The sequence below is a fragment of the Berghia stephanieae genome, chromosome 10, assembly GCF_034508935.2.
Source record: "Berghia stephanieae isolate SIO BIC M18660-M18661 chromosome 10, UCSD_Bste_1.3, whole genome shotgun sequence".
NCBI classification, from domain to species: Eukaryota; Metazoa; Mollusca; class Gastropoda; order Nudibranchia; family Aeolidiidae; genus Berghia; species Berghia stephanieae.
In genome coordinates this window covers 16,363,288-16,379,769 of record NC_088369.1, presented here as the reverse complement: position 1 = coordinate 16,379,769, position 16,482 = coordinate 16,363,288, and the positions used below count along the sequence as shown (strand labels likewise).

The 16,482-nt window shown below is 35.0% G+C and overlaps 2 protein-coding genes across 2 annotated transcripts in view; one reads left to right on the top strand and one right to left on the bottom strand.

Moving 5' to 3' along the window:
- Positions 1–4,516, bottom strand: part of LOC144980729 (uncharacterized) — a 45,467-nt gene extending 40,951 nt beyond the window's left edge. Inside the window, exon 1 of the mRNA XM_078928451.1 lies at positions 4,306–4,516. The gene's annotated coding sequence lies outside the window, so the exon portion shown is untranslated. The remainder of the gene's footprint in view (positions 1–4,305) is intronic.
- A 10,806-nt stretch (positions 4,517–15,322) lies between these two features.
- The window catches only part of LOC144955989 (uncharacterized), a 9,017-nt gene continuing 7,857 nt past the window's right edge, over positions 15,323–16,482 (top strand). Inside the window, exon 1 of the mRNA XM_078886254.1 lies at positions 15,323–15,441. Within this exon, the coding sequence (XP_078742380.1) occupies positions 15,416–15,441 (26 nt within the window). The 5' untranslated portion in view covers positions 15,323–15,415. The remainder of the gene's footprint in view (positions 15,442–16,482) is intronic.

Here is a 16,482-nt window from a genome sequence, read left to right as displayed (position 1 = left end):
AAGCAGTCCTTGGGTTGTTTTCTCTCTATAAGGGTTAGCTTGAGACCGGAGAGTTTTAATTTCTATATATAATATAACTACAAGGATTAGTTGTAATAAATAGGTCTTACTAAAGGTCCTAGGGTGTTTTTTTTTTCCTATTAGTATTAGGGTTAGTTAAAGGTACTAGCACTAGTTTTATTTTTTCTTAGGGTCAGTTAAAAGAATACTTGGGTTGTATCCCTTTGCTCTAGGAGTTTACGGTGGGCATCTCATTCGTACGAGTGTTATGTAAGCTGTTTCTTTAAGTTTGCATGGCAATATCGAATGTTCTTTTTAATTTAATGAACCCTAGCGATCCATTTGCTTTATTTATTATTCTGCTGATGTGTGCTAGCTATTTTAGATTTTCTTGTCTTGTTATAAATGATGCCTTAAACAACTTAATTATTGTGGATTTTCTGTAACTTGTTCTATTACGATTGTCGGATTGTTTATTGTGTAGTTGGATCAAAGTGGTGTTTTGATCAAATAAAAATACAAACAAGGCAGACGAAGAATCAAAATCAAAATGCTCAATCGCAATCCAATGACGAATTCCGAATGTTGACAAGGAGTAAGAGGAAGAGTAAGTCATCTTCACTCTTTTCAAAAGTCTATTATAATTATACTATACACAACTACAATCTAGACCTAGACTGCTGGTATCGGGAGGCCTTCCAAAGGCTCCTACATCCCCAGTATTCTTTTTTTTTATATATAATGTTCTAGTAGAGGGTTTGGGAGGGGGGAAACTTGTTTGTTTTATTTAAGTCTCCCCCCTCCCAAACCCCCTACTAGAGAGCTGCGCCGGTGTTACCAATACTTAGCTTCTATACCAGGACAAATCATTCGTTTGGACAGAAAAATAAATAAAAAACTTACCGCTTACCGTCAAAAGCAGTTTAGATTTGAAGATGCATTTGTTTTCTATCAAAAAACATTCGGTACTGGACAATCCTTGATGAATTTCAAAAGTTGTGTTGATATTATATCCTAATTTTTTTCATGATTCATTCCTCGCGAAATCGTGTGGGTTTCGTTTCTGTTATCAAGGTGCCGCCCCAGGTTTTTTAGTGTCCCTAGATAGGTATGCAATTTGGTGCATTAGTGCAGTAAAAATTGGTGCGCAAAATTAGTTCGTAGCGGATGCGAGACTGTGTGTGTGTGTGTGTGTGTGTTTGTGCGTGTGTGTGTGTATGTCTGTGAGTGTGTGTGTGTCTCTTTCTTTTTTTTTTTTTTGGGGAGTGCCTACGTACACGGTAACGGGGCATCTAGCCTCAGGATCTACGTACACGTAAACTGGTTTACCGTTGCAACACAAGCAATAGATGGTCCTCGCTGTCGTGACCGCACGCGCTCGTGTGTGTGTGTGTGTGTGTGTGTGTGCGTGTGTGTGTGAGAGTTATTTTTTTTTTAATCAAAACAATTTTAACCATTAATGGCGAGATTTGATCTTACACTACACTCCCCAAACTCCAGATCTTAGTCTTAATGTTATCATTAAAAGACAAGCTTTGGGATTTATAGTTTAATTGAAGCCCGAGTCTAAATATACTCTTACTACTGCTCTCTTGGTAAAACAATTTATTCCGCATAAGCAATCTGCAGAAAAAAATCAGTGTCACTGTAAAAGGTTAAAATTTCACGAAGTACGCTCCGTGAACACCGCTGAAACATTCCTTTGATCTACGTCATCAGGCAACCCGTTGTTTCTTTCATCTTTTCCCATTCCCCCTTACCATCCGCCCATCTCTCTCTCTCTCTCTCTCTCTCTCTCTCTCTCTCTCTCTCTCTCTCTCTCTCTCTCTCTCTCTCTCTCTCTCCTCTCTCTCTCTCTCTCTCTCTCTCTCTTATCATAGTGTTATCCCTTCCCCTTCCCATCTCAATGTAAAATGAAAACGTTCTGCTGTTTGCAGATACATGTATGATTGTTTTGTTTTTTTCTCTCTCACTCGGCTAGGATTAAAAACCAAGACATCAGGTAATTGGTGTCTAATGCCAAAGTATAGATTTTCTCTTTGGCCAATTTAGTCACGCATGTGGCAGCCCAGCTATTTAAATTTATTATGTTCTGCCTATAACACACAATAAGTGGGATTTTGGGGGTGGGTACGAAAGAAATCAAGGTCATAAGTAACCGTGCACAAGAGCTGTATAGGGAATTGGTTTCTGGGGGTCTTGCAAATACCAAATATTTTATGGAAAGCTCTTTCGAACTCCAAGACGTCTGGTTTGTTTTGCTATCTTGGAACAAACGAAACAGAGATGTCTTGATGTGTGACCTAGTTGTCTGATTTTGTGACCTGGATGTAAGGTTTTGTGACCTAGATGTATCCTTTTGTGTGTGCAAGCCATGCAGGTAAGTACAGCGATAGCTTGCCAGTTGAGGAAAAAAAAAAGGAAGAAGCAGCGTATCCGCATTTGAAAAACAAAACAAAAAAAACCTGAAAAAAACAAAACAACTTAACCTTTTAAAGGCGAATATCAATCTTACTTGGACCAAAAATAAAATCATACCGTTTTCATCAAAAGACAAAAAACAAATTACAATTTAAGAATTTGAGCTTTTATAGAAGGCAATATCCACCCAACGTGCTCAAAGCGCTTTTTATCAATATTCTTACTGCTCTTATGGTGGAAACGTTGTTTTTTTCTGCGTTAAAAAATAATATAAATGAAGACTATTATTTGAAAACAAAAAAAATCAGTGTCACTGGCAAAGGGTTAATTGCAGTACTCCTGCATCCTGTGAGACTCCTACGGCACTTGCTAATCATAAAAAAGGAAATAGCAATCAACAATACTAAGGTGAAAAAAAAAGAAGAAAAAAAAAAAAGGTGGGGAGGGGGGGGGGAGAGAGCAAATCCAGTAGCAATGCAACCTTTTAGCGGCGAAATTCGATCTTTGACCTAACACCAAATCTTCTATCATCAAAAGACAAGTAACGGCAAAACTATTATAGACAATTGAAGTCCGAGTTGCGATATTCTGACTACTCTCTTGGTGGAAACGCTGTATTCCCCGTTAACAATAATAAAGATAAAAGCAAACTACTATCTAAAAGCAAAAAATTAGCTTCGCTGTGTTAATGGGTTAAGAACACCTGCAACTGCAACTGCCAGCATCCTTGAGATGCTCTACGTCACCAAGGTCACCAATCGACACGCCTCCCTCTCGTCGGCATGCACCCCCCCCCCCTCCACTCTCACGGTGGTGGTGGCGGCGGATAAAAAAGGCCTTTTTTTTCTTTTATTCAATCAACTTGACTGCTGGTGGACCCTAGGCCTCTCTACAAGTCCAAGAAATAATACTCACTTTTTCTCTTCTCCAACGAAAATATCTACCCCCTACCGGTCTAATTATTTGTAGCAGACGACAAATTTCTCAAAAAGGTCACGTGACACTGTAAAAACAACACAGGAAGTCCATGAAAGCTTATTTACGGCATTTCCTTTGAACCGTGTAAACAACAAAATTTCGTTTTCATTCGACTCAACGGGTCAGATTGGCCGGTATTTTTTAACGAACAAAAGTTCTGAAAAATCAAAATGTTTCTTAGAAAGGTGAAAGATGCTAGTTTTTGAAACAGAGGTAGGTTTTTTTTAAAAAATCTATATATTTTACGTGAATGCATGCTCAAGGCGAGTTGGACGTGCAGCGGAGGTTGGTAGGCCAAAGGCCCACCTCTCTAGTACTAGAAAATTATTTTTAAAAGTTTCTCCCTCCCAAAACCCCTCCTTGAACATTATTTTAAAAAGAATAAATGGGGATGTAGGAGCTTTCGGAAGGCCTCCCCTGTTATCAATTTACAAGGGATCCCCAACCAACAGCAACACTTAAGAATATTAAGATGTTGGACAAGACATGACATCTATTAGGCGATATGACAATATTTTCCGACAGAGACAACGCTGTTAACGGCCAGGTACTTATTTCACACCTGAGTATGGTGAGAGTGAGAGAATGTGAGGAGTAAAGTTAAAGAGCCTTTTCCAAGGACTCAACTATGCGCTGAGCGAGCCTCGACTCAAACCCCAGGACCTTCCGATCTCCAAAGTGAGTGTCATACCACAAGAACACATAGCCGCTCAAGACATTCAGATATTATCTTTTGTGGAAGCCTATCAATTAACCATAGACAGTCATGCTGAGTCTGAATGAGTCAATCGGATTGAAGTTGGGGAGAGATGAAAAAAGTCAAAAGTCAAGAAAATTTTAGATTGACAATGAATGTGATCTTCTTACTCACGCATATCGTAATATAACGGTCAACGAAATACTTACCCGAGTCAAAATAATTGTGCTTAAATAATATAAGATTTCACTTCTTGGCAATGAGAATAAATATATATTTTTCGTGAAAATTTACTTAGTCAAAAAAAAAAATCATAATGTCCAGTGTCTGCCATTGAACAAAGTTGCGTTTCCTCAGTACGTCGGACTCCATGTTTGTTGTCATGTGCGCGCGCATCACACGGGAGACCACCCAAATTTTAATGAAATGCCTCTGACAAGGCAGGAATTTAATCATGACCTTCGTTAGAGTTCACGATTATACCGACCTCATTACAGGTACTCTAATTTCGGAGACCATTTTTTAAAATAGATGGAAAATGAATAGAATATGAGTAACAAATTCTCATCTTATCATTTAATTGTTTACTTAGGTGCCCATTGACATATTAAAATAAGTAGAGCTTTCATATAGCCGACGTGCACTTATTTGCAGGTCTGATAACCAAATGCATTATAGATAGGCACATTGTTGTAATGAAAATCTAAAAGAAAAATTAAAAAATACGCAAAATACTGTCCATTACAACAAGAACCAGAAATATACAAGAACTAAAATCAAAGGAAATCGGCGTTTTTAGCCACTTATAGAAGGAACGAAATTGACATCACACACCTCTTTGTCATCGTTTTTCGCCAGTCATTTTTATGAATAGTTCTCACTAAGTTGCATCAATCAGACTATATAAACGTTTAAGGTTCGTTTTGTGTATTGGCACGTTAAATCCGGCTTGCGGAATGTTGTGAGTTAATTACATAAACGCATAGCATCAATATAAAACTTGGGGTTATTTTTTCTCATGTCGTCTGAATTGGATTCAATAGTCTGATGTCACGTCGCCCAGCAACGGCGAGCAGCGTGGTTCTAAACAAAGAAAATTGATACTTTTTAATTAATATTCTTCATGATGGCTAGAACTTTTCATATGTCATGTGATCAGAATGTATAAAAGTCAAAACATGATCATATTTATGTTTTTTTCCTCTGGATACACTTTTATGCTCGTCGGGGAAATATTTCATAAGGGCGTCCGCCATTGTTCCGATAGTTTAGAGCCAGTTACTAAGTTACCATCAGGCATTAGGAAGGAAGTGACGTTACGACTATTGAATCCTTGATTACTTAACTTTTGTTTGTTTTGTCGTTGTTGTTGTTTGTTTGTTTTTGGGGTTTTTTTTCTTTGTTTTTTGTTGTTTTATTTTTTTTGCTTTTGTTTTTTGTTTTTTGGTTCTTTCTCCTTTTTTTTCTCTTTTTTTTTTTTTTTTTTTTTTTTTTTTTTTTTTTTTTGTAATTAATCAATTCAAATGTCTTTCGTTAGAATAAGTTACTAATGTTAGTGAGTAATATTGATGTAAGTATCTGCGTGTGTATGTTCGTGCACGAATGTTAAATGTATCTGTGATTGAGTTTGTGTGCATGTGTATGTGTTTGGTTTTTTTTTTTTTTTTTTTTTTTTTTTTTTTTTTTTTTTTTTTTTTTTTTTTTTTTTTTTGCATATGTATTTTCAAAATTGTCAAAAAGAATGAATGTTTGAATGACAATTAATATTGTAAATCGCCGCTGAGCACTAGTATGTCGAGGTTGAGCGCTATATGAATTAAATAAATTATTACTATAATATTATTACAGTCCACTCCGGATAATGACAACACCTTGGGATCAGCGAATATTATGTTGCGATTAACCGAGTTGTGATTATCCGGAGTGGAGTTGTTTTGGTTTGTTTGTTTTTTATTATTTTAACCAATTATAACAAATTGTATATCGCACGCGTGAAAGAAAGAAAGGAAGGAAGAGAGGAGAGGAGAGAGAGAGAGAGAGAGAGAGAGAGAGAGAGAGAGAGAATAAGTTAGAGTGAAATACTGTCATGTATGTAATAGTTATTAGTACTAAGACAAAGTATTTATACTATATAACGTATATATAAGATTTACTAAATAAAATTGTTTATTTATTGGAAATATTATTAATTATTTTTATTATTATTATTATTATTATTATTATTATTATTATTATTATTATTATTATTATTATTATTATTATTATTATATTATTATTATTATTATTATTATATTATTATTTTTATTATTATATTATTATTATTATTTATTTTATTATTATTATCATTATATTATTATTATTATTATTATTATTATTATTATTATTATATTATATTATTATTATTATTATTATTATTATTATTATTATATTATTATTATTATTATATTATATTATTATTATATTTTATTATTATATTATTATATTATTATTATTATTATTATTAATATTAATATTTTATTATATTATCATTATTATTATTATTATTATTATTATTATATTATTATATTATTATTATTATTATTATTATTATTATTATTATTATTATTATTATTATTATTATATTATTATTATTATTATATTATTATATCATTATCATTATTATAATTATTATAATTTATTATTATTATTATATTATTATTATTATTATTATTATTATATTATTATTATTATTATTATTATTATTATTATTATTATTATTATTATTATTATTATTATTATTATTATTATTATTCAAAGGACGAGACTTCTGGCTACATTTTCAAATACATGGTTTTCCAGAGTACGGCTGTTTACTGGTCAATTTTAGATTGACTTCTTTCTTCATCAGGGTTATCCGTTCATAACACCGTTTTGGGACGATTGCTCACCATAGATAGAACCACACTGACGTCATTCGGCTCTATGTTCTTGTTTTTTGACAGCCACTTTTAATGCAGCGTCGCAAAATGAGTTTGGAGCAAGGGGCGACTTGTGTAGGCTACATAATATCGCGGCAGGATTCGAACTTGGTACCCTTTGGATACGAAGCAAAGACAATACCGCAGTGCCAAAATGTAAAGACATTTTTTTTAACCCAACAAATTCCTTTTATTCATACCATAGGGGAATTTTTTCTATAGGGTCTATTCCAAGGGAAGACTGGAATAACCCATGCGTCAGCCGCAGTGCAGTGTGCCGCAAATTGAGCTAGGACGAGGTGACTTGTTCAAGGCCACACAGCGCGCAGCGGCGGGTGATCGAACTCGGTACATTTCGGGTACGAAGCAAAGACCGTACCGCTTAGCCACGCTGTCCCATACCTATATTCTTCACGAGGGTACCCGTATTACGCTGTGAACCCCCGCTTGCATCAAACAACACATACATTGAATACAACGCTTGCATCAAACAACACATACATTGAATACAACGCTTGCATCAAACAACACATACATTGAATACAACGCTTGCATCAAACAACACATACATTGAATACAACGCTTGCATCAAACAACACATACATTGAACCCAAGCTTGCATCAAACAACACATACATTGAACCCTCGCTTGTATCAAACAACACATACATTGAATACAACGCTTGCACCAAACAACACATACATTGAAAACAAGAGGACGAGGACGAAGACATTTGAATTGTTCCATATAATGTTTTTGAAAATATCAGATAAAAGAAATTAAGCAGCAGGCACCGGTAGAAGATAAAGATCTAAACAAGTGTGTTAAGCGCTCTGAGCACGGATATTGCCCTATATAAATGCTCTTGTTTTTTGTTTGTTTTTGTGTTTGTTTTGTTTTTTTGTTTGTTTGTTTGTTGTTTCTTTTGTTGTTTTTCTTTTTTTTTTTTTTTTTTTTTTTTTTTTTTTTTTTTTGTTTTTTTTTTTTTTTATGAAAGGTGCTAGACAAAAAGCAAGATAGAAAAATACAAGAAAAAAAATCATCCCAAAAACCAGTCTACATCGACTGGGGATCGAACATCAGACCTTGGGCAATCACGGAGTTCGGATTTTTAACTCCACCGACCTGTGTATCAAAAGTTAATTTTTCATCTTTATAGCCCAATACTTTTCAACAGTCGTAACGTCACTTCCCTCGTAGTGACGCATGGTAACTTAGTAACTGGCTCTAAACTATCGGAACAATGGCGGACGCCCTTATGAAATATTTTTTCGACGAGCATAAAAGTGTATCCAGAGGGGAAAAAAAAACATTATAAATCTGATCATGTTTTGACTTTTACACATTCTGATCACAGGAAAAGTTCTAGCCAGCATGAAGAATAAAAAGTAACGATTTTCTTTGTTTAGAACCACGATGGCCGCGTTGCTGGGCGACGTGACATCAGACTATTGAATCCAATTGAGTAGACAGACGGAATGTTGTTTCTTAAACTTTTAAAATCTTTTTCATTTGGATGTTGTACTTCAGGGTCATTAGGGGTTTATCCCGGTTTCTATAATAATATCGTGACATAGACAACAGCAATAATTGCTTGCTACCTTATGGATAGGACGCGGGTAAATCGCAAAGCACCCTCTGCTAGATCTAACAGCCATCAGCTACCCAAACACGGCTGGGTGGATTAAGGGGAGGGGGGGGGGAGGGGATCTCGACTTCACCCGGGATTGATCTCTATCCCTTTGCGTATGAGGCGAGTGTTCTATCAACTGAGCTATCGGGAGCACCCGTTTCTTCAAGCAGGTTTCAAATAGGCTTCAACAGTAGTGACGTCACTTCCCTCGGTAATCACGCATAGTAACTTAGTACCTGGTATAAACTATCGGAACAATGGCGGACGCCCTTATGAAATACTTCTCCGACGAGCATAAAAGTGTATCCAGCGGAGAAAAGCATTATAATAATATGATCATGTTTTGACTTTTATACATTCTGATCACAAGACATATGAAAAGTTCTAGCCAGCATGAAGAGTAAAAAGTACCGATTTTCTTTGTTTAGAACCACGATGGCCGCCGTTGCTTGGCGACGTGGTATCAGACTATTGAATCCAATTGCAAACACACTGCTTTGTTTATGAAAGTTGTAAACATACCCATGTGCCAAGCTGAACAAATAAATAATCAATCGTGATGTTAGATACTTCAAAAGCTGTGAACACTTTTCACTATGTGGGTAATTTTGAGCACACTTTGCAATGTGGCCAATGACCTCGAGCATATGGAAATGTCATATAAACCATGCCGCCCATTGGTAACACTTCGGATTCTTTGTAAAGATAGAATGCGCTTGGCCAAGGAGTTCACAACATTGCCATCCGGAAGTATAACGGACCAACACACAAACTCTGTGTAACCATGAACTTTTATAGTCTGGTTAATACAGTTTAGTGAGAACAACTCACAAACGCGGATGGCAAAAATAATAACAAAGGCCTGAGTGACGTCATCTGCATACTATCTATAGGGAATGAGATTAGCGGAAGAGTAGCGTCCCTTGATTGGACGTCACCCATAGTCTGTGACGTCACCGGCGGAAAAGTCATTAGAGAGAGAACGTCATGTTAGTTGTGCGCATGCGTCTCTCGTCCTCGCTTCCGATGAAAGCGGCTTGAGACACTTCAAAACCAAATTGACGTTCTCTTTGTAAGGTGACGTCCAATCAAGGGACGCTACTCTTCTGCTAATCTCATTCCCTATAAATCGAACGTTAACGATTGGTGAACAACTCAGTATAGATAGTTCGAAGATGACGTCACACAGGTCTTTGTTATTGTTTTTTGCCATCCGCGTTTATGAGTAATGCTCACTGAACTGTATTAACCCGACTATAAACGTTCATGGATACACACAGTTTTGTGTGTTGGTCCGTTATAGATAGAATGCGCTTGGCCAAGGAGTTCACAACATTGCCATCCGGAAGTATAACGGACCAACACACAAACTCTGTGTAACCATGAACTTTTATAGTCTGGTTAATACAGTTTAGTGAGAACAACTCACAAACGCGGATGGCAAAAACAATAACAAAGGCCTGAGTGACGTCATCTGCATACTATCTATATGAGCTTCTTAGCCAAGCGCATACTATTTATATTGTCTAATAGTCATTGAAGTGGCGATGATATCTAACTTTAAATGATGTCACCCTCTGATTCCAGGTGTCAAACCGTCAGGGTCAATCATAATATTTCAAAACATTGAATTTTTAGTTGAATTTGAATTTAATGAATTTTAAAAACTGCTTCCAAATTGGATTCAATAATCTGATGTCACGTCCCCATAGGAACGCGCAGATTGGTTCTAAACAAAGAAAATCGGTACTTTTTATTCTTCATGCTGGCGAGAACTTTTTTTCACTTGTCATGTGATCAGAATGTATAAAAGTTAAAACATGATCATATTGTAATGGTTTTCTCCTCTGGATACACTTTTATGCTCATCGGAGAAGTATTTCATAAGGGCGTCCGCCATTGTTCTGATAGTTTAGAGCCAGTTACTAAGTTACTATGCGTCATTACGAGGGAAGTGACGTCATGGCTGTTGAAGCGTATTATGGTCTTTATTTTGTAAGAGTCAGATTGCCCGGGACTCTCCAGCCAGAATCACGAAATCCCAGGTTTGATAGTTTTTTGCCAAGATGAGCATCATTTAAATCGATCGATAGATGAAGGACGAGTTTTCTGGCCAAATTTCAAAATATTGGGTTTTTCCAGCGTACGGCAGAATTCACCATACACTTACCTAAATGATGTCAAAATATCAGTTCTAAGGTCTGGTGTCAGGCTATAGATACTATGCGCTTGGTTAAGGAGCTCACAACATTGCCATCCGGAAGTATAACGGATCAACACACAAAACTTTGTGTAACCATAATCATTTATAGTCTGGTTAACACCGTTTAGTGAGAAGTACTCATAAATGCGGATGGCAAAAAACAATAACAAAGACCTGAGTGACGTCAACTTCGAACCATCTATAGATAATAATATGCGTTTAATTAAAAAACTAATTGCTCAAGGTTTGTTTTTAACCATTGAGTGAATGCGTTTGATACCTGCTTCAGTCCCTTGTTTAGTCATTTGAGTAATAATAGCAAAGACTTATAATAATAATAATAATAATAATAATAATAATAATAAATAATATATAATAATAATAAATAATATAATAATAATAATAATAATAATAATATAATAATAATAATATAATAATAATAATAATAATAATATAATAATAATAATAATAATAATATATATATAATAATATGATAATGATAATAATAATATATAATAATAATAATAATAATAATAATAATAATAATAATAATAATAATAATAATAATAATAATAATAATAATAATAATAATAATAATAATAATAATAATAATAATATATAATAATAATAATAATAATAATAATAATATAATAATAATAATAATAATAATAATATAATAATAATAATAATAATAATAATAATAATAATAATAATAATAATAATGATAATAATAATAATAATAATAATAATAATAATAATAATGATAATGATAATAATAATGATAACAACAACAACAACAACAACAACAATAGGGATTATTAATCCAGGGACAAGCAATGCTCTATCAATGGCGCTTACAAATGAATACATATCCAACTAGATACCCATAATGCTTTGTGGTGGGAACTCTATTCAATCTTAAAAAGAAACATAGATAATGTTTCTTTGTCTGTTTTAATTCGTAGACGATTGTTGAATCCTGGCCAAATTCTGGACATCGTGAATACAGCTGTCATGTTCAGTTGTATGGTTTAATTAACCAATTACTGGTGTACTTATGAATGGAAAAACACGTATTCAAAAATTTGGCCAGAAAACTCGTCCTTCGCGAAGTCCCAGATGTGAGTCTTATTGGTTTGTTTTGTTTTGTTTTTGTTTTGTTTTTTTTTTTGTTTTTTTTTTATTTTTATTTATTTTTTTTTTTCCCAAGATGAGGGTCATTCAAATCGATCAATATTTGAAGGGCGAGTTTTCTGGCCAAATTTTTAGATGCGTATCTTTGCAAAGTACGCTAGTTATTTAAATTTGATTATAATCAACATATCAGGCAACTGTCGTGACTGTAAAAAAATAGGAAAATACAGTTCTCTATAGTATGGAATGGAGTTTTCAATTAAGATATTAACTCACTCAATCCTAGAGATTTTTGAAACTTTGCAAAATTGGAAGAAAAAATATATATTAAAAATGAGAATGTACATAGTTTTATTCAACTGTCATTAAAATGTAAAAATGAAAAACATTAGCTTTGATACTACGCCTATAATTTGTCTCAGAAAAATGTAATAAATAGACATGGGGTAGAAGTTACCCGGGTAAACTACGGATATAGTCGGTGTTAGGGTTGAGTGAGTTAAAGAAATATAAACGTTTTCCTCGTACTCTTTTTTAAAAAAAATAAAAACACGTTTATTTAACTTTGATACTAATCTGTGGACTGTAAAAAGTAATTTTTAAATAGATGAATATAACAGATTAAAACAAGAACAAGAATACTAAACACGAAACATTTTGGCCTCAAAACCCATCTTCAGCCAATAACAAGAAAGACAATAAAAACATAAACACATGACTTTTAAAAAATCAAAAACAAAACAAATTTTTTTTTTTAATTAAAAAAATTGAGCTTTTATATAGCTCAATATCCACTAAAATGTGCTCAAAGCGCTTTACAGGGGGTCGCTGGTCAACAGCAACATTTAACATGTAGGACGGGATTACAATTTTTCGGACAAAGACAACGCTGTTAACGGCCAGGTACTCATTTTACACCTGAGTACGGTGAGAGAATGTGAGTAAAGAGGCTTTTCCAAGGACTCAACTATGCGCCGAGCGAGGCTCGAACCCAGGACCTTCCGATCCGAAAGCGAGTGTCATACCACTAGATCACATAGCCGCCAAATAGACGTCAGAAATAGTTGGCACAATTTATTTAAATTAAAATTTAACTTTTCACCAGAAAACTCTTCCTTCAAAGATCGATCGTTTGACAAGATCGGAGTCATTTATTCAATCACCGATATTTGAAGGACGACTTTTCTGGTCAAAACTTTATAATTGTGTTTTTTTCACAACATGGTATCTAGATTTGTTGGCCGTGGTGGTTTGATTATGTTGTCTTTTCATCCCATACAAAAACAGTTCTATACAATATCATGGACAACAAAGACATTTATTAATTGATTATTGATCTGGATCAAGGCCGAATGTTTGAAGGTCTGATAAGCAAACGCATATATGGGCCTATTTCAACATTGTTATAATGGACAACATTTAATTTTGCGTTGGTTTGAGAGTATTCCCATTACAACAACGAGCCCTGGCCTTGATCATTTGGGTTATCAGACCTGTAAATAAGTACACATTGATATGGACGTAATGAAAATGGATTTTTTCTTGTGACCAATCGTCCCCAAACGGTATTATGTGTGATTTATCCAGATGTCAAAAACGTGTTGATTTAAAGCCAAAATGACGCCAAAGTTGACATTTATTTTACTTTTGAACCTTTTAAACCAGATAAATACCGTAATATGTATATTTAAAAATTTGGCCAGAAAACGCGTCCTTTTAATATCGATGGATTATAATGGCTCACATCTTGTCCAAAGAAAAAAAAATCTAAATCCTGAGATTTCAAGGAAGACAAAGGAAGTCCCAGGTTTGAGAGTTTTTGACATGGGGGTCATTTTAGTGTTAATATGGTTTTACAGGGTTTGGCAGTCTTGGCATGATTGTCTTCTTGAATTGGATTCAATAGTCTGACTGGGTGGGGTTCCTGACCTCCCATAGTGGGCAGGGTGGGGGGGGGGTACATAGTGTGTCTTCTATCCCCTTATAACAGTTTTACAACATGCTTTCTGTCTTTGTCTTGGAATGAGATTACTTGGTTTTGTCCTGGCTCTGGCCGGATACCCTGGCTGGGAGGGAAACAGTCAAATGTACAGTTAGTTTTGGGAGATATTTTTTTCCCTTGTAAATCACCTCTCTGTTATGCACTGTATTATGTATTATATATATATATTATTTGTAAACATTTGAGTGCATTCCTCTTAGTGGGGACTGTGCCTGTGTCTGGATGAGACTTTTAGGTGATCTCAGACTAAGTACATTGGTGGTATGCTCTTGGAATCTACATCTGATCCCTATTTGTTCACAGTTCCCCTTTGTCTTGCTTTCTCTTGGCTGCTTTAATTGTAATTCTAGAACTTTCTATCCCATTTTCTTCCTTTTTACTGGCGCTGATATAACCTAGATGTGTTGCAAGCGCCGTAAAACCCTTAAAAACAAACATAACAAACAATAGTCTGATGTCACGTCGCCCAGCAACAGCGCCATCGTGGTTCTAAACAAAGAAAATCGGTATTTTTTCTTCTTTATGTTGGCTTGTGATCAGAATGTGTAAAAGTCAAAACATGATTATAACTATAATGTTTTTCTTCTCTGGATACGCTTTTATGGTCGTCGGATAAATATTTCATAAGGGCGTCCGCCATTGTTCCGATCGATAGTTTAGACCCAGTTACTAAGTTACCATGGAGGGAAGTGGCGTTATGAACTGTTGAAGCGTATTCGGGTGACGTCGAGAATCTATTCGGTGAATGCGGTTATCACAGATTTTGTCCCTTGGTTGTAACCAACACAGTGAATACTTTTAAGAGGACAGTACGCATTATGTAAACACTTTTTTAGGGCTCAATGATTTCTACGAGTGAACAAAACTCACAAAATCACATAAATCATTTTATAATCAAGCCTTAACACCGAGAGATACCAGTCCCGTGTGGAGAGGTCATTGTCATTTGTCTTTGTCCACAAACAAAGGGATTGAATTTGGTAGATACTGCAAACCTACCAACTTGGAATTGGAAAAATTCGTATTTTTCAGGGGTAGTAACACCGTAGTAGACATTATAACTGCCATTTAAAATAACAACCAATTTGTGTTTATATACATTAAATTAATGCTTTAAACTCCTTTATTCACCAGTTGTGGCAACAAAACTTCGTTTTATACAAGTTTATTGGAGTAAATTTCTTTATATAAATGTCAATTAAGAGCAAAAAAATCGTATTTCTACGAGATTTTTGTAGTAGTTGGCATGTCTGAGATAAGCTATTCATTCAATGGACGAGACAAGCAATAGAGGCTGTCCACGACACATGAGTCAGTCTTGGATTGACAGGAATATCAAGTATCAATTCGTTCCAAGTTTGTTTTACATTCGACTGTTTGGATTTCAATATGTGGTTTGTTGTCAAAATAAAAAGGTACGAAAGCGTATAGATAGTTCGAAGATAACGTCACTCAGGAATTTGTTATTGTTTTTTGCCATCCGCGTTTATGAATAATGCTCACTGAACTGTATTAACCAGACTATAAACGTTCATTGATACATACAGTTTTGGATGTTTGTCCGTTATACTTCCGGATGGCAATGTTATGAGCTTCTTAGTTAAGCGCATACTATCTATAGATAGTGTGCGCTTGGCTAAGAAGCTCATAACATTGCCATCCGGAAGTATAACGAACCAACACACAAAACATTGTGTAATCATGAACTTTTATAGTCGGGGTAATACAGTTTAGTGAGAATCGCTCACAAACGCGGATGGCAAAATATAATAACAAAGGCTTGAGTGACGTCATCTTCAAACTATCTATAATAGCGTAGCCATCGTTAACATAATATAGCCTGACACAAGAACCCTCTAGGACTGGCAGTTTGACGTCATTTTTTTAGGTTTGTGTAGCGTCGAGTGAGTTGCGGTTAGTAGTGCTCATGGAAACAAGTGAACTATTGAATACAACTCACGATTTTTTTTTTCTTTTGTGGCAAAAGACTGGCATTTTGACGTCATTTTTTGGTCAGTGCCAGGCTATAACTTTACGATGGCGACGGTATAACAGCCTGTGCGTCTATGTGGTCTTGTCGTATGACACTGGCTCTCGGATCGGAAGGTCCTGAGTTCGAGCCTCCATCGGTGCTAATTTGAGTCCTTGGAAAAAGGCGATTTACTCACATTCTATATTCGTACTCGTGTGTAAAATGAGTACTTGACCGTTGACAGCGTTGTCTTTGTCGGGGAAAAAATGTAATATCGCCTAACAGACATGTTACGTGTTGCTGTTGGTCAGGGACCTTTGTAAAGCGATTTGAGCACATTAGAGGATATTGCGCTATATAAAAACTCAATTTTTTAAAATTATATATTATAGGCGTATGTGGTAAATTCTTTTTATACTTTGTTCTCCCTCGTTAACCACAAAAATACTCCGAAGTTGACGTCACTCAGCTCTTTGTTAAAATT